Here is a 23,542-nt window from a genome sequence, read left to right as displayed (position 1 = left end):
TGGCAGAGAGGCTTTGCAGTCTGGAAATGTCTTGGGTGTAATACGAGCTTTCTGTTTGGCGTGAGGTGGGGAGTGCTCAGTACTTTTGGTGGCATACCCCCTCCCAAGGGTTCAGGATATTTGAATATTCATGACAGGTTGGCAGGTGGTTAGTGGATGCAGAACTGAAGCTACTCTGAGTTGTTTTTCTTTTTCTTTCTTTCTTTCTTTTTTTTAAAAGATTTTATTTATTTCTTTGACAGAAAGAGAGAGAGATCACAAGTAGGCAGAGAGGCAGGCAGAGAGAGAGGGGGAAGCAGGCTTCCTGCCAAGCAGAGAGCCCTATGTGGGGCTGGATCTCAGGACCCTGAGACCATGACCTGAGCTGAAGGCAGAGGCTTAACCCATTGAGCCACCCAGGTGCCCCCCACCCTCCTCTTAAATTAGAGACACTTGTAAGGTCAGATGAGATTCCTTATTCCTGATTGACTTCTGAAGTCCGTTTGGGAAAGGGTTCCTGAGGTGGGTCAAAGGAGATGTCCCAAGTGTTAAAAATCTCATCTTCAGTATACCTCTTTATAACCGTAGTTCTACTTGTGGAGTGTCTAACCAGCTTTCATGTACATCATCACCATTGTCTAGAAGAAAAATAACTTATCCTTGAATTTCTACACATATATAGTCTTTTTGCATCTTGACGGCCATGCTTACAGTTGGGTATATGGTACTCTCTTTCTCTCTCTCAGAGAGAGAAGGAGAGGGAGAGAGAGAATCTTAAGCAGGCCCCATTCCCAGTGCAGGGTCAGACGTGGGGCTCTATTGCACAAGCCTGAAATCATGACCTGAGCTGAAACCAAGGGTCAGGCACTTAACTGACTGAGCCACCCAGGGGTCCTGATGGTGTTCTCTTAAAGGGAAAGAAAATGGAAGCTGTCTGAAGAATTCTTAGCCCAGGGGCCATGGACCTGAGTCTTATAAAAAAATCCAGGGCTTTACTTGATTCCTTCTTTACATTTTCATCTCAAAAGTTTATATGACATTTGGGTGTTTCATGGATTAGGTTTCCTGCCTCACTTCAGTCACTTTTTGAGAACTTAACGTGGGCTAGGATCTGTGCTGTGTTTTATATGTACATTATCCTGTTGAATCCTTACACTGGAGGAAAATCCAATGTGCGGAGAATTGGAGTAACTCAGTAACCACAGGTAGCCTGGTTAGTCTGAGGTAGAGCCCGGATTGGCACGCACGTGTGCGTGAGCCCTTGAAACTTGATGCTGAGTATCTTCATGAGGTAAACACTTCTGTCCTTGAATACTGGAAGATAATTACAGATGGAAATTACAGATGAAATGCCGGAATATATGGTAATGGGGAAATCTGTTGAGTGTCAAACCCCTGATTCAGACAGTGAATGCTTTAGGAGGGTCAAAGGAGTAGAGATGATAGTACTTTCTTGTCTGGAAAGGGCACAAAATTTGTGATGAAATTTGAATTTGAACTAGGAGAGGATACTAACAGTAGTATCAATGTGTGTTGGAAGGAATGACGGGAGGACGGGTCAAAGTTGGGAAATGCTGGGCGTATTTGCGGGGGAGCTGTTGCACTTGAATGTAGCACAGGAGGATTGATGGGTGACAAAAGAGGAAGGCTGGAAGGTAGACTGGAGCCCTGCTGCAGAGAACTTGAGCTGTCATTGTAGAGGATGGTGTCACCTTGATATTCAGCATCTACATTTTTTTTTTTAAGATTTTATTTATTTATTTGACAGAGATCACAAGTAGAGAGGCAGGCAGAGAGAGAGGGGGAAGCGGGCTCCCTGCTGAGCAGAGAGCCCAACGTGGGGCTCGATCCCAGGACCCTGAGATCATGACCTGAGCCGAAGGCAGAGGCTTTAACCTCTGAGCCACCCAGGCGCCCCAGCAGCATCTACATTTTTACTTCTTTGTGATACTATCAAATGCAGTCTTAACTAGAATAATTTGAGTTGGCTTGTGGTTTTGATTTAATCGATAGTCTCATGGTATGAAATCATATTTAGCTTCTTGAGGGTGTCTCTTATTTCCTAAGAACTGGCCTAAATAGTCTTGCCTAATTCTTTTTTGGAGGGGAGGGGGATCGGGATAGTGACATTATGGGCACCAATAATATTGGAAGAGTCCGGTTTTGGGATTTCCTAAGGAAGGAGGATGTCTTGGCACCTTTTGGCATAGAAATCAGGGTATCTCCAAAAAGTGAAGGGTGCAAGGATGGAGTAATTTACATCAAAGACCTGACATAGATAGTACTTTTGTTAGGAAACTTTCAAGCTTTGGATGGTAGGAGCTATCCTCAGTTTCCCTAAAGCTTTGGGGCAGGATGACAACAACTGAAGTCAAGTTATTAACGATCATGGTTGACTGTGATGAGATGCCTCCATCAGGATTTTAACAAATAGCTGACAGATTTGCTTTACCTAGGAAAATTACTGTAGATTCTGGGGAAGTAAAGGCTAGATCAGAGATGCACATGGGGATTTAGCAACGGGTGTGAGAATGGAGCATGATCTAGATAGTAGACTGGGTGTTTTTTGTTTGTTTTTTTGTTTGTTTTGTTTTCAAAGAAAGATTGTCTTTCTGTCTTTTATTCTCCTCTCACCTGTTTTCTCTTTTTAATGTTGCAGTGTGCAAAGATCCACCTTACAAAGTAGAAGAATCTGGGTATGCTGGTTTCATTTTGCCAATTGAGGTTTATTTTAAAACAAGGTATGTAATCTTTACCCATTAATCTTTCAGTGGAAGATCCTCCATTAAACAGATGATGTTTAAAGTAATTTTGATTCATAAACACTTCTATCACTAGATTATTTGAAAATAAAAGCTAAATTTGTCTTCTAGGAATTTTGGCTATTACTACCCTTAATTATAGAGGAAGTGGCTAAAAAGGATAATTTCAATTATGTGAAGCCAGGTTATATGAAATTCATTAAACTTTCTTTTTTAAGAGAAGAATGATTGCCATTTGAAGAAAATTAATGTATGTTTGTAAAACAGAAAAGAGAAATTAGGTTTTTTTTTTCAGTGAAATGCTGCTTTTCTCATTTTCATATTTTTAGAATTTTAGACACTTGGAAAGAATAATCTCTCATTTATCTTTAGCTGCCACACACACGGCATACTATACCATTATATCAGCTTGACATGTAGATTCTACTGGATTTAAAAATATATATGTAGGAAAACACACAGACTATATAATATTACAAATTGCTCAACCTCTGTGGGGTTCACTTTTCTTATTTATAAAATGGGGATGGATAAGAGTATCTACTTCATAAGGGGGCTAGGAAGATTAGATACAATGTGTCTGTATAGAATATTTAGAATAATGCTTCACGTATCAGTAAGCACTTGGTAGATACCTTTCTCAGTAATACCACTGAAATGTTCATGTTTTTTATCAAATCAGAATTTGTTGGGATACATTATGTCCGCTCATGTAATATGCCTTCTCATTGATGTATTGATTTGGGTTTTTTCTCATTTCAATTTGGATTCCCCTAAACTGGCATTTAGCATTTTTTATTTGAGAAATTGATACATAATTTGTGTATCATCAAATTCATCTTTAAAAAGTGTGCAACTCTTCGGGTTTTAGCATATTGTGCAAAAATCACCACTATCTAATTTTATGACTTTCTTAGGATTTTCACCAACCCATAATGAAACCCTGTACCTATTAGCAGTATCTCATTCCTCCCATCTCCCGCCCCCGGCGGTGATTAATCTACTTCCTTTCTCGATGTAATTTCCTGTTCTGGTGATTTCATGTAAATGTGTGGTCTTCTGTGCCTGGCTTCTTTCACTTAATATGTCTTTGAGGTTTACCACATTATAGGATGCATTGATATGCTTACTCTTTTTTTTTTTTAATAACAATAACATCCCATTGTATAAATATACCACATTTTGTTCATCAATTCATAATTTGCTTAACATTTGACTTTCTCCCATCTTTGGCTACTATGAATAATGCTGTTGTGACTGTTCATACATAAGTTTTTGTGTGGACATACGTTTTCAAATGTCCTGGGTATATACCTAGGTGGAGTGGTTGGGTCATATGGTAACTCTGTTTCACTTTTTGAAGAACTGCCAATTGTTTTCCAAAATGACTGTACTATTTTACATTCCCATCAGCAGTGGTGGGGAAGGATCCAGTTTCTCCACATCCTGGAAAACACTTGTCATTTTCCATTTTTAAAATTGTAGTTATTGTGGTGCATATGAAATGGTTTTGATATGTATTTGCCTGATGACTTATGTTTTTAAACATCTTTTCATATGCTTGTTGTCCATTTGTTTATTTTCTTTGGAGAAATGACTCTTTAAATCTTTTGCCCATTTTTTAATGTATTGATTTTCAATTAAAGTGGTTGTATTTATGGGACGGTTCAAGAGCTTTTCTTTCCACCATCCCTGTTTTCAATATTCTAGAACTTTATTTTTTTTATTTTATAGATCTTATTTATTTGACAGAGAGAAGGGGAGAGCACAAGCAGGAGGAGCCGCAGGCAGAGGGAGAGGGAGAAGCAGGTTCCTTGCTGAGCACTGGCCCGATGCAGGGCTCGATCCCAGGACCCAGGGATCATGACTTGAGCCGAAGGCAGACCCTTAACCGACAGAGCCACCCATGTGCCCCTCAGTATTCTAGAAGTTTAATTAATAAAGATCATGTGGTGCCTTTCTTCCCTCTTGTCACACATCCAGTGTTTTATTTCATCTAGGCATTAGGAAGAGTCTAGCCTTTCAAGCCAGAAAATGTGTTGTTCTAAAGTAATTAGGGACTAGACAGTAAGATCTCTTGTGGGAGGCTCGTAATGGCTGTACAGTTCTATTCCCGTCTCCTTAAGTCAATTGAACATTGCATTGGCTTCAGTTTGGAAATAATGCTGTAGTGAAATATCTTCTCTCCTTTTTTTTTTTTTTTCCACCTTTTCTGGTCTTTTTTACAGGCTATCTTTTCAACAAAAAATTTTATTTTCTGAATTATCCAATTTCCTTTTTTACAGAAATCACCAGAATCTCCTAATACCACACATAATGTACGTGTGTACACACACACACACACACACCACACACACACACACACACACGGGTTCAGTCTTCTCGGCACTTTGTAGTCATGCCTATGATTCATCTTATTGACTCAGTTTGTGAGGAATTGTAGTTTACTAAAAAATGAAGGAAGAAGGAGGCACATGAGATGGAAAGCAGTCATTTCTTTGGGGCCATTATGAAATAGACACTTGAGCTGAACACCGTTGAATAGATTTTCTGTTTAGCATCCATATTAGCTTACTTCAGTTTTCTGGGTTTAGATTGTCTTTAAGATTTTATACTTAATAACAATTGCTATTTTTATAGGTACACAATGAAACATCTATATTTCAGTGTTTATGATATGAAAAAGTGGGCTGTATCTAATTGGTCCTATATAGAGATGTGGATCCCTAAATGGTGGGTTAGGAATACACAAAATGCTGTATAGCAGTTAATGTAGCAACATGGATAAGTCTCAGAAACAAGAATCATGACAACTTGAAAGTTACACAAGTGTAAGTATATGGTTATGATGCCATTTTATATGTTTTATAAGCCACTGAAGCTGAGAATAATAATGTTCTAGAAATACAAATACGTAGCACAAGAGTGTGAATTGAAATGACAGCACGGGAACTAAGCAGCATTGGTTACTGGGGAGGAGCCGTAAAGCAGCTTATATTTATAAAATTGTATCCTTTAGGGGCTCCTGGGTGGCTCAGACAGTTAAGGGTCTGCCTTCAGCTCAGGTCATGATCCCTGGGTCCTGGGATGGAGCCCCTGCATCAGATTCTCAGTAGGGAGCCTGCTTCTCACTCTCCCTCTGGCTCTCCCCCTGCTTGTGGTTTCTCTCTCCCTTGCTCTCTTTTTCAAATAAAATCTTTTTTTTTTTTAAATTTAAGATTTTATTTATTTATTTGACAGAACACAAGTAGGCAGAGAGGCAGGCAGAGAGAGAGAGAGAGAGGAGGAAGCAGGCTCCCGGCTGAGTGGAGTGGAGAGCCCGATGCGGGGCTCTATCCCAGGACCCTGGGATCATGACCTGAGCCGAAGGCAGAGGCTTTAACCCACTGAGCCACCCAGGTGCCCCTCTCAAATAAAACCTTTAAAAAATAAAATAAAATTGTATCCTTCAAGGAAAAGGTAAACACAGTGAAAATGTTAACATCTGCTTAATCTCAGTGGAGGGTACATGGGTGTAAGGATTTAAAGTTCTTTTCTGCATGTTACTAATTTTTTAATTAGAATTATTGCTTTTTTCATCTCTTTTCATTTATCTTGGAGTTATTTTATTTTATTGTTGTTGTTTTTAAAAAGATTTATTTATTTGACAGGCAGAGATCACAAGTAGGCAGAGAGGCAGGCAGAGAGAGGAGAAAGCAGGCTTCCCGCGGAGCAGAGAGCCCAATGCGGGGCTCGATCCCAGGGATCTGGGACCATGACCTGAGCCGAAGGCAGAGGCATTAACCCACTGAGCCACCCAGGAGCCCTGTTGTTGTTGTTTTTTAACAAACCAAAGTTTGCTGTATTCTCTGAGCCAGATACATTTCTCTTCTTACTGAAATGATGTGTGGTAAAAATGTAGGAGTCTGGGCTCTTCCTCCAGAATGTACATTTTATTTCTTTGAGTCTTTATCATTTTATTCACCCCTGGAGTTGCTTCAGCTCTGTCTCAAAGAATGAACATCCGTTACACTAATGGTTTATGAAAAGTATTCTTCAGAGTTTTCAGAGAAGATGAGAGAAAGCTGCAGAAAGACTTCCATGTGATCTTGAGGAGAGTCCTACTATCGTATATTAAGGACGATAACATCCTGTCCTCGGGTCCATCTCCATCCTTCTGCTTTCTCTGCTTCTAAATAAGCCTGTTTTCAGGGGCGCCTGGGTGGCTCAGTGGGGTTAATAAGCCTCTGCCTTCGGCTCAGGTCATGATCTCAGGGTCCTGGGATCGAGTCCCGCATCGGCTCTCTGCTTGGAGGGGGCTGCTTTCTCCTCTCTCTCTCTCTGTCTGCCTCTCTGCCTACTTGTGATCTCTCTCTGTCAAATAAAAAAAAAAAAAATATTAATAAGCCTGTTTTCAGTTTTGCTCATTTATTTGAGAGGTCAGAGTCATTACCCCAAAAGGGGAGGTAGAGTGTCTGTCAGTGCTGCTTTTCCATTCTTGTATGTTTATTCTATCTTGTTTTGCATTTGTGTTCAACAGAACAAGTTTCTCTATGAGAATGATGAGTGTTGCAGAAATTTTAAACCAGTAGGCCCACTGAAACCTACTTGACTGTAGCATTTTAGGTTGAAAGGATACCCTGCTTCTCTCTTTCATTCTGTCCTTAGAGAAGGTACCTGAGTAAATGTCAAGGACTGAAGCGGAATGAGAGGGACAATTTGATATTGCCAAAACAGATTTCCACCTCGAAGCGGAAATGTATTAGCTGCATATATAGAATAGAAGCATACTTTCTTGTTTGCAATTTGAGAAGACTCTTTCCTAAGGAGCGTAGATTGATATAATATTGAAGTCTGCCCTCCAAGAAGGAGATCATTTGGCTAGAACACAAGATTTGTGAGTACGCTTTCCTTACTCAAAAGAAAAATCTTTAAAAGAAAATTGCACTCAGGATTCGTAGAAAGATAGTCATTCTCTGTGGTCCTTACCCTTAGTTTTATGGAAACGTGTTTTTTCTTTTTTTAAAATATATTTAAGTGTTGTGGAGTGATATTGTTATTCATTCTTCTCCTGCTGGTAATGGTTTATATACATCAATACGTTTTTATTTTTAAAAAAGTATGCAGGAGTATATATATTTTAAAGATTTTATTCATTTGAGAGAGAGAGAAAGAGCACAGAAGGAGAGTGAGAGGGAGAAGCAGGCTCCCCACTGAGCACAGAGCCAGACACGGGGCTTGATCTTGGTATCCCCAAGATTAAACCTGAGCTAAAGGAAGACACTTAACTGACTGAGCCACCCAGGTGCCCCTGGAGGAGTATATTTTTTTACTCCATTTAGTCATTATTAACTGTTTGGTACAGCCTTTCCTGATTAACCCCCATGCACTTGCACAGATAAAATCTATGTCAAGTAGAGATTGGCAGGGGCATAATATTAAAATATGATAGATTTTATATATCTGTGACTTACCTTTACTCCACTTGGCAGTATTTCCAAATTTGTATTTTTAAACATCTGATTGGTATTCAGTGATATGATATACTCACTTGAAGATCATTTCATTTTTTTTTCTGCCATTACAAACAATGCTACCACAAACATTTTATCATCTGTATCTGTCTTTGCACACATATTTGACTATTTCTGTAGAAGAGATTCTTAGAATTACTGGGTTAGAATGTTGACTGCCAAATTGTCTTCCCAGAAGGCTCTACAAATTTACAGTCCCAATTATAAGGCAGAAAGCAGTCCTTCTTGTGTTTTTAATGAAATTCTTAGGTTGTGTTGACTGTTTTACAGTTTAGAGGAGAGGCAGGTAAATAAAAAATGATCATAATTCAATGTGATAATTACATTAATAAAGGAATGCTCTAAGAGGGATGTCTAATACAGATTGGATTGGAAGTATTAGGAAGACTTCAGCGGATTTCATGCTTTAGCTGTGTTTTGAATAATGATTGCATTCAGCAAGCAAGGCAGGAGAGGTGTGTTGGGAGGGAATAGAGTGTAGGCGTGGGGAGCAGTACATGTGAAAGGCAAATGGATGAGATAATGTGAAGTATTGGGAACCGCAAGTGCTACATAATTATGGAAGCACAGGGTGCTGTGAGAAAACAAAGGAAATGCAGGGAAGATATTAAAGGAATATGGTTATTCCAAGGAAGTGGGATTTTATCCTTTGGAAAACGATGAGTCATTAAAGGCATTTATATCAATGAAAGGATGTAATTGATTTTTCTACTGGGAAGATCACTGCCTTGTCACTGTGGGAGGTAGAATGGGGTGGGTTCAGACATAGGGGAGGTGACCAGGTGAGGAATGATGAAGGTCTAAGCTAAGGCAAAGGTATGGTGACTGGACAAAGGAGCTGAATTTGAGAGTTCCTAAGGGGAAATTCTGAGTAGAAATTGGGAGACTATTTGAGTGTGATGAGCGAAGTGGGAGGAAGAGCTGGGAATGTTTTTTTTGTATTTTAACTTCGATAAGAAATTAGGACTTCTGTTTGCCAAGATGTAGCGAGTAGGAGAAAGGACAGATAAAGATAAGCTTAGGTTAAGATAATCCGTGACTTTGCTGTTGCTGTGGGTCAACTCAGTGGAGATGTGGGCAGACGGTGCAACATGAGTATCTGGCCGTCAGGTGGGAGCTGGGCTGGAGGTATGGATAAGGGAGTCATTGTCCTATAGGAAGAAGTGACACCCTGTGAATGTGTGTCAGCCCCTTGGGGAACTTGCCTGCAGTTAAAGGATGTCTAAGGGTCAGTGACTAGAGATGGGAAGCCTGAAAAGAAGACTGGGAAGGAATGCCAGTTAAGTGTGAGGAAAACTAAGAGAGAGGGGTATCCTGATGAAAGAGGGAAAGACCAGGTTTCAGGGCTGCTTGCTAGTGAGCTAATGAGTGGAGACTGATTTGGGGAGGTGTGGACAAGGAGTTGGAAACAATTTGTAGTAGGTAGTGCTTACATTTTGACAGTTTCAGGTGCTAAGATTTTTGAGTCAAAAGAAGTAGGTTCAAATCACTTTGTTTCATCACAATAGTAATATAACAAATCCTTTTTTTAAATAAAGAAAGATTTTTTTAGAGTGCATTGGGGAGGGAGGGGCCCAGGGAGAGAGAGAATGCCAGGCAGGCTCCACAGCCAGCACAGAGTGCATCGTGGGGCTCTGTCTCAGGATCCTGATATTATGAGCCGAGCCGGAATGAAGAGACAGGTGCTTAACCCTCTGAGCCACCAGGTGCCCCACAAATTTTTCTTTTTTAAAGAAAAACATTGCTTTATTTAACTGTGTAAAATTTGAATATGTTCTCTATTAAAAAACAGAACTACCTCATACATTGCTATTGAGATTTTAAAATGGTGCAGCCACTCTGGAAACGAGTAAGGCAGTTTGTAAAAAATGTTGAAACATGGAGTTACCTTATGACTCAGAGGTTCTACCCTTAGGTGTTTACTTAAGAGAAATGAAAATACATGTCTACATAAAAACTTAAACACAGATGTTCATACCAGCACTATTCGCAGTGGCTAAAAAGAAAAAAATACACATGTCTATCCGAGAAGTGGATAAACAGTAACTGGGATACCTCATACAGTGGAATATTATTCAGCTGTAAAAAGGAACTAACTACTGACATATGACAACATGTATGAACCTTGGAAACATCATGCCAAGTGAAAGAAGACAGTCCCAAAGGATTACATATTGTGTATGTTCATATATTTGTATGAAATGCCAAGTCTGCAGAACAGGCAACTTTAGGGAAACTGAAGTAGATTAGTGGTAGGAAGTGATCCAGGATCTGGGGGAATGGGGAGTGACTCCTGATGTATTTGAGTTTTATTTCTGGAATGATGAGAATGTAAATCTAAAATTAGGTGGTGGTGATGGTCTCATAATTCTGTGAATATACTAAAAACCACTAAATTGTATACTTTTAAGGATAGATTTTATGGTCCGTGAATTATTTCTCAATAAAGCTGTTAAAAGTAAACAAAATGGCAAAGCTAATGACAAATGAAAGAAAATGGTAACCCTTCACAGAGATGGTTAATATTTGTAACACAGAAGGCGTTTTTATGTAAAGTAATGCAACAAATTCCGGTGTTTTAATTTCCATACCTGTGAAACAGGGCTCACAGTTGACCTAGAGGCGAGCCATGAGAATTAGATGAGGTAACTGTTAACATTCGTATTAGTCACTGTCATTATTCTTAGTCTTCATTGCACCTGGGATGCTTAAGAATCCGTGTGTAGAGAGGTTTAAGTGTTTAGCTAACTACAGTAGTGGCTCGAGAGTAGAACTTGAGTATCATGAAATTCTGATGATTGCGTTCTCGTGGATCTGATACTGTTTCCTCCTCCTGGTTCATTTCACAGATGTTTATTGCATTTCGGCTATGCACAGGTGCTAAACTAATTGCCAAGGGTGCAAGGATGATTCAGCCATTGCTCCTACTTTCAAGATTTTTTTTTTTTAAAGACAAGTTTAATGAAGCCATTGAACATGAAACTGGGGAGACATTCGAATATTACATAATACATTTGTAATTAAACTGGTTAGCAACTGAGGCTCAGAAAATCAGGGTTAAAGCAAAATAAGCTTTCAAAAGAAAACAGTTTGTCAAAAAACTGAAAGCCTCTTTGAGAAAACTGATGACAATGTCAAAGTTTTTGTGTTGTCTTTTTTTAAAATTTTCTTACTTCTTTTCTTATTTCTTTATTTTACTGTGTTATGTTAGTCACCACACAATACATCATTTTTTAATTTAATTTGTGTCTGTGTGTGTGTTCCAAAATTCATTGTTTATGCACCACACCCAGTGCTCCATGCAATATGTGCCCTCCTTAATACCCGCCACCAGGCTCACCCAACCCCCCACCCCCCCTCCCCTCCCAAACCCTCAGTTTGTTTCTCAGAGTCCACAGTCTCTCATGATTAAGCAGGATAAAGGGAAAGATAGGATGGTTACCCTAAGATGTGGCAAGGAGGAGAGAGACGCTCACAGGGCAGAGGCGAGGCAGTGGGAAATTGGGAGTGGAGTTCTAGGAATCCGTCCCCAAAGTGAAACCTGAGTGGAGAAGGAGGAGTACAAGTTGTCCAAGTGACAAAAAGGTGGAGGAATGGAGGCAGGCAATGAGGGTGGTAACACGAAGCAAGGGTGAAACTCAGAGCTAGCCTAAAACATAAGGGATGCTGGGAATACCCAACAGCATGTGTTTACTGGACCAGGAGATGGGTAGATGCTGTGTGGCAGGATGAAGAGCCGAGAGCCAGGTTCTGAAAGCCTTTCTTAGGAGGCCTTCAAGTGAGCTTTGATTTTTATCCTAATGGCAGTTGGCAGCTTCTGAAGTGTTTTTGTTGTTGTTGTTGTTTTGTTTGTTTGTTTGTTTTAAGATTCTGTTTATTTATTTGACAGAGAGAGCGACAGCGAGAGAGGGAGCACAAGCAGAGGGGAGTGGGAGTGGGAGACGCAGGCTTGCTGCAGAGGAGGGAGCCCGAAGTGGGGCTCGATCCCAGGACCTGAGCTGAAGGCAGACGCTTATCTACTGAGCCACCCAGGCGCCCCAGCTTTTTAAGTTTTAATCAAGCTGTGGAATGGCTAGATTTTTGTTCCATGTGGATAATTTTGAGGCCTGGATGAAGGAGGAATTGAAGATGAATCTGTCCTAAAGTAGGAAGACCTGCCAGAGAAAGGAGCTTATTATAGTTTGGGCAGTGAGAAGAATTATGGGTTAGAGGGTTTGTTCGAGAAATATTTAGGAGAGAAAATGAAAAAAGTTGTTTTTAGGAGAGAAAATGAAAAGTTGTTGCTAATGGGTGGAGGGGGTGGAGTGGGAAAGGGAAGAAGTGGCTTCAGGGGTACTTAGGTTTCTGGTTGGGTGGCTGTGTTGGTGGTGGTGCACCACTTGAGATATTACAGAAAAAATGATGAGTTGATTCTCTCAGAAAACAAGACACTGATTCATTAGGTATCTGCCTTTTGCTTTGTAGATAATCCCATGATAATTTTCTTTTTCCAGGTCTTTGACACAATAGCTGTTGGATACCAGGGTCTTTTCTGTTTCTTCTGAAGAATAGAACTTTGCTTTCAAAATTTGTATGTGCTTAATTCTTCTCTTTTCTTTCTCATTTTTTTTTTTTTTAATCTCTAGGAAGAACCTAAGAAAGTCCGCTTTGATTATGACCTATTCCTGCATCTTGAAGGCCATCCACCAGTGAATCACCTCCGCTGTGAAAAGCTCACTTTCAACAACCCCACAGAGGAGTTTAGAAGAAAGTTGCTGAAGGCAGGAGGGGTAAGTGGGCACTGCCTTGTGAAAAACCTTCATATCAAAAACTAGTTGCTACTGTGTTAAGAGGTATCCTAGTGTTTCGAGAGAGGTAAGAGAGAGGAAGGACCTTAATGACTTAGCCGTGGACTCCTGGTTTGGGAGGAAGAGGTAAGCCAACATGAATATTTTAAGTAGGTATGAATCTGAAATCCCACTGTTTCTGAGAATAGCTTGATAGTCTGTGCAACACAAATCTGTTTTAACAAAAAGCCGAAAACAATAAACTTTCCTCAGTTAAGGACAGTGTCTGAACTTTGTCATACCAGTTTATAGAAACTTTTAGGTAAAGTTGAAAGTCCTATTTAAAATTATATAAAAAGAGGTTGTTCAGATTTTCTTGTGAAAAATTAATAGAATAGGTATAGTCATTCATATGACAGGCTTGGGTTTTTAAATACACATTTTTGTTTATTTGAATTGTGTGTAGGTAAAAGATGGATCTTTCCTTTCTTTCTTTCTTTCTCTCTCTCTTTCTCTCTCTCTCTTTCTTTTTAAAGATTTTATTTATTTGAGAGAGAAAGAGCAGGGGAGGTTCAGAGGCATAGGGAGGAGGAGAAGCAGACTCCCTGCTGAGCAGGGAGCCTAACACGGGGCTCGATCCCAAGATCCTGGGATCATGACCTGAGCTGAAGGCAGACACTTAGCTGACTGAGCCACCCAGGTGCCCTGGATTGATTGATTGATTGATTGATTAATTGATTTCTTTCTTTCTTTCTTTCTTTCTTTCTTTCTTTCAGATCATGGTAGCCAAGTTTTGCTTGTGTGATTTGGCTTGGTTGGGGAACAAGGGGTTTTGTACAGATAATAAAGTGTGGAGTGTTTGCTTACTGATTGGTGAAAGTCTGCAGTGGGCACTGTTGGGACCATCATCCTCATTCCACTTCATGTGAACTTCCTGTGTCATCTTCTGTGGGCAGTTCTGACCCTGTAAAATGTTACAATGTGTTCTTTACTTCAGAATTCGCTTCACTTCGTTTTTCTGGAAGGTTTTTGATAGCTTTGCCTCAATGCATGTATCATACGTGTAGACATGTGTGGACCATAACTTCGCAAAATGCCTCATTTCTCCCCTAAGCTCTATCTGAGGGCTATGCAGGGAGCATGGGAATTTTTTCCCTTTATTGAAACCCCTTTCGGTTGGGTTAGAGACAACCACTTTGAAAAGATGTGGATCCTCTCATAAGAAAATCACCCATATGTTCACTTCTGTGAACTTTTTGGTTTATGTGGAACTTGTGAAGTCCATTTTTTGGAGTCCTTTTTTTGCCAAGCTCCCATCCTTTCAGTTGAAATACTAATGCATTTGAAGCATTGTAAGTTCCTTTACCACATTTCATTCAGCACTCTGAATAAAATGGTATTTGTCATAAATATCATGAGATGGTATTTATGTCTTTATTTGTCTTAATGTACTGTGTCAGTACATTATGGGTTAAATAGGTTATTGGACCAGCTTTGGAAATAAACCACCACTTATAGTACTTTATGGGGAAATGTATCTTCATGAAGGAATGGCCTTTTGTGATACAACTCATTTTCCTTCTCTTTTTTTTTAAGATTTACTTATTTTAGTGGAGAGTGAACAAGCATGAGTAGGGGGAGGGGCAGCGAAAGGGAGGGAGAGAGAGAATCGTCAAGTAGATTCCCTACTGAGCAGGGAGCCAGATGTGGGGCCTGATCTCAGGGCCCTGAGATCATGACCGAGCTGAAATCAAGAGTCAGATGCTTAACTGGCTGAGGCACCCAGGCGCCCTTGTAATACGACTCATTTTGAAAGTTAGAGATTTATTATATATTTATTAAGGAATGGTATTTTTTTAAAAACCTGTTTTATTCTTTTTATAGTTATCAAAAACACAGTGTTGATGCTATTTACCTCTGGCTAGGCCTTTAAAAATGAACTGGTCCATTCCTGTTTACCCAACAAAAATGAAAACACTAGTTTGAAAAGATATATGTTCTCTTATGGTTATTGCAGCATTATTTACAATAGCCAAGAAGCACCCTATATGTCCATTGATAGATGAATGGGTAAAGAAGATGTGCTATATATACGTAATGGGATATTACTTTGCAGTAAAGGAAGAATGAAATCCTGCCATTCATGACAACATGGATGGACCTAGTAGATGGATATTCTGCTAAGTGTAGTAAGTCAAACAGAGAAAGACAAATACCATGATTTTACTCATATTTGGAATCTGAAAAACAAGTCAAAGACAAATACCATGACTTATATATGGAATGAAAAAAACTGGCAAACAACCAACCAAACAAAATAAAACCAACAGAAACAGACTTGCACATACAGAGAACAAATTTTGGTGATCACCAGAGGGGAGGAGGGTAGGGGACTGGTGAAAAATATGAAGGGGATTAAGAGGTACAGACTTCTGGTTATAAAGTAAATAAGTCATGGGAATGAAAATAGAGCATAGGGAATTTAGTCAGTAGGACTGTGATAAATGTATATGGCGACAGATACACTTATCATGGCGAGCATTTCATAATGTAGATAGCTGGCGAATTACTACGTTGTACACCTAAAACTAAGATGATATTGTCAGTCAACAATACTTCAATCAAAAAAAAAAAAAAAAAAGAACTGGTCCATTTAAAATCCTGATTGTTATTATTTCCGTTTTATGATGGTGGCATTTTATGCTTCTCATTATTCCTCTTGGCTATGTCTTCGGGTGGGTCATCAGAGCATGTGGATTCTGGAATTTGAATATGTCAGGCTTCTGATAAGAGTCGTAGGAAAGAGTAAATATGACACAAGAACTTTTTATTTTTTTTATTTATTTATTTTTTTTAAAGATTTTATTTATTTGTCGGAGAGAGAGGAGAGCGAGCGAGCACAGGCAGACAGAATGGCAGGCAGAGGCAGAGGGAGAAGCAGGCTCCCCGCCAAGCAAGGAGCCCGATGTGGGACTCGATCCCAGGACGCTGGGATCATGACCTGAGCCGAAGGCAGCTGCTTAACCAACTGAGCCACCCAGGCGTCCCCACAAGAACTTTTTAAAACCCCTCTTAGTCCCAGAGTACCCAGGGCTTGCTGGCCCACTGGAGAAGAGGTTACAGGTCACTGATGATACAGCTGAGTGCATCGTCGATAAGGTCTCCAGTAGAGTTCTCTCTCCCTCCTCTCAACTTTATCTCAGAACTGTCCTCCTTGACTCTCCTTCATTGTATATTTTGGAGGGCAGTTTGAAGCCTGCAGATTTTTTTCTGTTAGACTTAGATTGTGTCTTGACACCTCTAAAATAAGTTGAAATGTGAACTATTCAGGCAAACCAGTTACTTAACATAAATTCTTTAAGAGACGGATGCCAGTGGATTTTGGGGTAAAATTAAAATTTGAAAATGCGTTTGAAATAATAGATTCTGTCCAGGTAGTATGGGAAAATTAGTCTTTTATGGAAATCTGAGCATCTATAGACTAATGAACATTTTTTTTGGCTGTCTAGATTTTTGGCTACCTTGTATTGTTTTTGCCTGATATGTAAATATTTATCATTGTCTTGATATTAATGCAGACTGCCATAGTGTTACTAACTTATGAACCATTTTGGTTTATTAGAAATATTCTTTCTTTCTTTTTTTAAAAAAGATTTTTTTTATTTATTTGAGAGAGAGAATGAGAAGCATGATAGGGGAGAAGGTCAGAGGGAGAAGTAGACTCCCCATGGAGCTGGGAGCCTGATGAGCAGGACTCAGTCCTGGGACTCTGGGATCATATCCTGAGCTGAAGACCAACTGAGCCACCAGGCACTGTAGAAATCTTTCTTTTAAGCTCTATTAACATAATTGACATGCATATACCATTGTATAAGTTTAAGATGTATAGTGTATTGATTTGACACACTTGTATATTACAGAATGATTACTCCCATAGTATTAGCTATCATCTCCATCACGTTACATAATTACCATTTCTTTTTTGGTGAAAACATTTAAGATCGACTCTTAATAACTTTGAAATACAGAGTATGATAATATTAATTATAATTGCCATATATAATTGCTTTCCATTGCATTCCACTTACTCCTCTTATAAGTGACCGTTTGTAGTGTTTGACCAGCATCTCCTCCCTTTCCCCCACTCTCCAGCACCTGGTAGCTGCCATTCTAGTCTCTATTTCTAGGAGTTCAGCTTTTTAAGATTCCACATATAAGTGATATCATAGAGTATCTGTCTTTCTCAGTCTGACTTTCACTTAGTGTAATGCTTTCAAGTTTCACCCATGTTGTCACCAATGGCACGATGTCGTTTCTCAGGGCTGAATAATACTCCATTATTCTGTCGATTCACTTAGGTTGTTTCCACATCTTAGCTATTGTGAATAGTGCTGCCGTGGACATAGAAGCACAGACGTCTTTTCAGTATGCTGGTTTTATTTCCTTTGTGTAAACACACACACACACACGCACGCACACACTTGGGATTGCTGGATCCTATGGTAGTTCTGTTTTTAATTTTTTGAGGAACCTCTATATATTGTTTTCCATAGTGGCTGTACCAGTGTACAATCCCACCAACAGTGCATTGAGGATTCTATTTTTTTCCACATCCTCTCCAATACTTATCATTTTTTATCGTTTTTATAATAGTCTATCTAACAAGTATGAGGCGATCTTCTTCAGGGGGAAAATCGTGATTTTATTTTGCGTTTCCCTGATGATTAGTGATCTTACGTACCTTTTTATGTACCTGTTGGCCATCGGTGTATCTTCATAGGCAGATTTTAAAAATCAGAATGTAGTTTCTGCCATTGAGGTATATGAATTCTTTATATATTTTGGATATTAACCCCTTAGATGATTTGCAAATACTTTCCTTTATAGGTTTCCTTTTTCATTTTGTGGCTGATTTCTCTTGCTTTACAGAAGCTTTTTGTTTGATGTAATTGTAATTGTTTATTTTTTATTTTGTTGCCTTTGTTTTGATGTTTATTAGAACTCTTGTTATGACTAGGTCTCTTCAGATAAACTTTTTTTTTTTTAACCCTTGGATTTTAGGGCCAGAGAGGGGTGCTAAGTTTCTTACACTTAAACATTACATGTGTGACATAGATGTTTATATTCTGTCTTTACAGGAAAATCTCAATCCCATATCATACGTATCTACTGTGTGAAATCATTATAGCATGAGGCATGAATAGAGTAAACCTACCGTTTGGGCTCTGGGTCCTTCTCCTTACTTTTTCTTTTAAACCAAAAGTATATACCACTATTAAAAGTTGAACTTGGCGGGGCACCTGGGTTGGCTCAGTGGGTTAAAGCCTCTGCCTTCAGCTCAGGTCATGATTCCAGGGTCCCAGGATCAAGCCCCGAATCGGGCTCTCTGCTCAGCAGGGAGCCTGCTTCCTCCTCTCTCTCTTCTGCCTCTCTGCCTGCTTGTGATCTCTGTCAAATATATAAATAAAATCTTAAAAAAAAAAAAAGAAGGTGAACTTGGCTTTTCAAGAGATCAGAAAGGTTGTTTTTAGAGGTAGTAGCATCTTAGAAAAATGCTTTTAACTATTAGAAGAAAATGATTCCAAAGAGCTTTCTGCCAGAAGATCTTGAAAGATTTTAGATTTTTTTTTTCTACTTTAGAATCTATAAACCAATATGTCATAAACTACATGACAACTTTTTTCTTGAGGGGGGTGTTCCCAAAACAATCCTTTTTTCCTCTGGATTTCTTCCTCTTTTTTTTTTTTAAGTCCTGCAACTCATTCTAAATAGTCTCAAAGAAATGTACACTTCTGTTGTTCTTCTGTTGAATAACAGAAATTATATATATATGATATATGATATATATATATATAAAATATATATGAAGTATATATTTCGGATATTTTGCTTTAAAAGAAAAAATAGCAACTTTTGAGGGAAGGACACTTTTGTAATGAAGCATCATTCTCCGAGAATATTGGACTACAGAATGATTTCATTTTCAAGACCCTAAAGGTAGGTTCCTCTAAATGAGAGACTTCATTGGAGCTGCTATAGGGAACTTGTAGATTTGGTTTAGGATCTAGCCCCTCTCAGGCCTTAAGTAAAAGACAGAAGGCAGGGGTCAGGACATGCAAAAGAACAACCTGGGAGCTCCTGAGAGGAGATTGCTTTTATTTTGAGATCTTATTCTATTTTTTGTTTGGTAGGAAGGGTAGAGATCATGAGCAATAAACTTTTTTTTTTCTTTTTTTTTAAAGATTTTATTTTTTATTTGACAGATAGAGATCACAAGTAGGCAGAGAGTCAGGCAGAGAGAGAGAGAAGAGGAAGCAGGCTCCCTGCCTAGCAGAGAGCCCGATGCGGGGCTCGATCCCAGGACCCTGGGATCATGACCTGAGCCGAAGGCAGAGGCTTTAACCCACTGAGCCACCCAGGTGCCCCGAGCAATAAACTTTTGAGGGTAAGACGTGATATAGTCTATTTGTCCTTTGATTTTAAACAAAAGGACCAAATATACCCCATTGGGAAGCACCTCTGAATTCCACTGAGAATGTTTACTTTTTTTTTTTTTTTTAATTTGACAGACAGAGATCACAAGTAGGCAGAGAGGCAGGCAGAGAGAGAGGGGGAAGCAGGCTCCCTGCTGAGCAGAGAGCCTGATGTGGGTCTTGATCCCAGGACCCTGAGATCATGACCTGAGCCTAAGGCAGAGGCTTTAACTCACTGAGCCACTCAGGCGCCCCTCTACTTGATTTTGTATAAAATGTTGAATCTTTTTTGAGTGATTTTCAAAATGCTGTTTAGGATGTCAGGATTTTTTTTTTTTTTTTTTTAAAGATTTTTGATCACAATAGATGATTTTGTCTTTACTGATCACCTTCTTAGTAGCTAAAATTCATTCCTACTGAAAAAATGCTGAAGGGCTTGACATCCATTACGTTTGACTGAAAGATGAGTTTTTCTTTTGGGTGTTGGCAGTTAGGATGATGATATCGTGCACCCTATAGCTGAAACTCATCATTCTCCTAACAGCTCTCTGGGGATTCCTGTGGGGAGGGAGTGTGATACTGTTGGAAAAAGTTTTAAAATCAGGTAGACTTAAGTAAAAAGCTCATCTTTGCCATCTTCTAGCTGAAAAAAATGATGACATCTCTTTGAATCTCATTTTGTCAGTTGTGAAATGGGTGAGACTGTGTTTTCCTCAGTGGGAATGTCCAAACATTAAATTCCACTTTGGTTAGCAGATACCCGGCCCTTTGGTTCTTTTTCCTCTGTTGGTTTAGAAAATCAACAGATCTTTAACCACATTAATGTCAAGCATTAAAAGACCATGAGAAAGGTTTGCTCTGTGGCATAAGCCGCTCTAAATTTAGTCACAGGAAGCCATCTTTACCACCGGTGAGTGTGACTCGCACATTGGTGGACCTGTGTTGGATTTAGAGGATAGTAGCCCACGGTATCTCCCTTCAAGGAGTTTAACTCTGGCAGCTTCTATTATGCTTATATAAAGTGAAATGAAGATCTGTTCAGATCTGTTCTTTTTTTAAGATGTAAGTTTTCATTAGAGAAATTATTAGTGTTCATCATTGTTCTTAATTCTAAATTTCTAGCAGATCAAATAAGGTTTCTTAAAGCCCTTAGAAGATTTCCTAAGTAGTATGTTCCGCACAGTGGTTGTATCCTTATGCTTCTGGGGAGAAGCACAAAAGGGACAAGTATCTTCGGAGAATCGAGTTTATGTTACAGCTGCTCCCCTGTTTTTGGCCTGGAAATCAAATGGTCTCCTGTGGTTCTGTTGTTCTTTATGGAATGGTGGTAGGATACTGGTAGATTTTTTTTTTTTTTTTTTGTCTTGCTTGCTTGCTTTCCTCAATTAAACAGGCCAAAGTCTAAACATGTTGTTCAGTCTATTTCTGAATCACTGGCAAGCAGTTAATTTTGAGGACTGAAAATTAAAACTAACCACAGCAGTTGTTAAAACTAGGGTTTCTATAGGCAGAAATCCAATTCCGTTCAGACACCACCTGTTTCAATAGGACATTTCAGACGCCCATTTGGCAGGCGTTGCTGGAGAAGACACGGGGAACATGCTTCCAGTCTGTGTTAAGTCTGCAGCATAATGTAGTCTTGCTTCTCGGAGTGACAGTTACATTTATATATGATACGTTTTTGCAAGGAATAAATTGGAATCTTTCTGAAACACTGCTTGCTGTGAAGTGGCATTCAAGTCCACGGCAGATCCCCACCAAGGGGTTTGGGTTATTAAAGGATCAGAGGGAGCTCTTGATAAGGAACGTTCCCCAATGCAGCTGTGCCAGCCATCTGAACATAGCATTTTATTGCAGGGTTCTGGAGTGAATCTTGTCTGGGGCCCTTTAGTATTTCCTTTTGTAGGGCGATTTAGAACATTTTGAATTTCTAAACAGTATAGATCACGTTCTCCCCTCCCCTCCACAAACTTTACGTTGTTTTTTGAAATAGGTAAATACCCACATCATACAAAGTGACAAACAGTCAGTTTTCCTTCAGGCCACCAACAAAGCTGGTGTGAATAACCTTTTACATAGCTCTTTGTGCACAAGGATGAGTATATCTGTAGGAGAAATTCCTAGGAGTAAAATCATGGCTCGGAGGCAAAGTGGAATTTAAATTTTGACGGACATTTACAAATTGCCTGTCAGAGAGGTTATACTACTCTGCTTGCATCAAGAATGTGTGAGAGTACCTAGTTCTCCTCGCGGTAATTTATTAAACTCCCCTTCTGCCCCCCATTGGATGAGTGAAAAATGAGATCTAATTTTAAACTCAGATTTCTCTTATGAATGATGATGAGCATCTTTTCATATGTTTAAAAGCTATTTTCATTTCCTCTTGAAGACCACATTTTAATGTATTTTAAATTGGAAATATTCTAAGTGTTTCGGTTTCAACTTAAATTTATGGGTATTCTTCCCACATACTTGCATTTGGAAAGGTTACAACAAGATAGGGAAGCCTCTTTCACCGAGGTCCATGTTTTCAGGCTTTCTTCAACGTGTAACAAATTATGTTCTTAGGAACTGATTTGTCAAGACTTGGGCTTCTAAAAATATAAGTGGCTTTTGTGGCAAACTCATCCCAGGAGTGCCCAGAGGATGGATAGCTTGCCGCTTATTTTTAAAATGACTCAAAGAAAATAATGCACGGAAGATTATGTTAGTCGCTGTTCCTGGACAGCTTCATTTGATTTTTGGATATTTGTTTTGGGACAAGTGTGCCTTTTTGTTATTTTCTGATATATATCATCCTGCAATTACCTTCCTCAAAAGATAAAAGGATGCTGCTGTTTTTCACCAGCACCAATAAAAGCTGATTTATTTAAATAAATGTAGAATCAAGCAGGCTGCCTCATTTATTTGGTTGTTTGTCAGAATTGAGGTTAATTTTCTGTCATATATGTTATTTGCTCTTTTCTATATCCCCTTCCCCATGCCCCCCTCCCACCCCAAGCCCAGAAGATTAAATCATGAAAGTAGAACATACGTATAAATGATAAATAGAATGTCAGAGTTGTGAGGCTTCATTCCAAATGTAACATTGGTCTCGTAAATTTTTAGGGAAAGCATGGTCATAGTAGAAAGTTATGTCACTCAACATATTTGGTGGTTTTATGGTTTAATTTCACCTAAAGTCACAGAAGTTGATGGCGGGACATTGCGGACTTTCAAAAATATGCACCAAAAAAATAGCCGTGGTCTAACACAATCTGCCTTCATTTGTTCCTTCTTTCCTAATTACCTACTTCCCTTTTCAGTAAGCGAGGCACACTTTTCATAAGGTCCACAGCCCAGATATACTTACTGCATAAACTGAACAAAGGCTCAATGGGGCGGGGGTGGGGGACAGGTAGATGTTTCTTAGTGTGTATTAGGAAGAACTCCGGCGAGTGTCTAAACTCCCAGCATTGGAGGGTCTGTCACAATTCTTCCGGGAGATCTCCCAGGAGCGGCAGTTTAGCTGACTACATGTAGAGCCTTAATTTAGTCTTGAAAGGAAATGCTGTGATATTTGAAAGGAAAGCAACCCGGAAGCCAACCTCTAATTCTCACCCCCAGTGCACAAAAAGTCAAGAAAATAAGAAGTGAATAGAAAAGGAAAAAAAAAAAAAAACGAAGACGTGTCAGTCTTGGAGATTTTCAAATTAAAAAATGAACAATTCTTTCTCTTTTTATTTTTTATTTTTTAAGATTTTATTTATTTGACAGAGAGAGGGAGAGAAGGAGAGAGTAATAGAGGGAGAGGGAGAAGCCGACTCCCTGCTGAGCAGGGAGCTAGACTGGGGACTCAATTCCAGGACCCTGGGATTATGACCTCAGCTGAAGGCAGACACTTAACCAACTGAGCCACTGAAGCGTTCCAATTCTTTCTCTTTTTAAATATACACGTATTAGAGTTGAAAACCGTTGGTTCAGTTTTTCCCTCTCTTCTTGGCTCACGTAGTTCATTATATACTTGTTTTAAAGCTGCTTACAAAGTTTATCTAATATACCTAATCTGT

At 39.2% G+C, this 23,542-nt stretch overlaps 1 protein-coding gene across 1 annotated transcript in view; it reads left to right on the top strand.

The window, feature by feature from the left end:
* Nucleotides 1-23,542, top strand: part of MLLT3 (MLLT3 super elongation complex subunit) — a 285,704-nt gene that overhangs the window by 157,754 nt on the left and 104,408 nt on the right. Inside the window, exons 3-4 of the mRNA XM_047700500.1 lie at nucleotides 2,639-2,724; nucleotides 12,880-13,023. Coding sequence (XP_047556456.1) covers nucleotides 2,639-2,724; nucleotides 12,880-13,023 — 230 coding nt within the window. The remainder of the gene's footprint in view (nucleotides 1-2,638; nucleotides 2,725-12,879; nucleotides 13,024-23,542) is intronic.

Source organism: Lutra lutra, chromosome 13 (genome assembly GCF_902655055.1).
Source record: "Lutra lutra chromosome 13, mLutLut1.2, whole genome shotgun sequence".
Lineage (NCBI taxonomy): Eukaryota > Metazoa > Chordata > Mammalia > Carnivora > Mustelidae > Lutra > Lutra lutra.
This window is presented reverse-complemented; position numbering and strand designations above follow the sequence as displayed.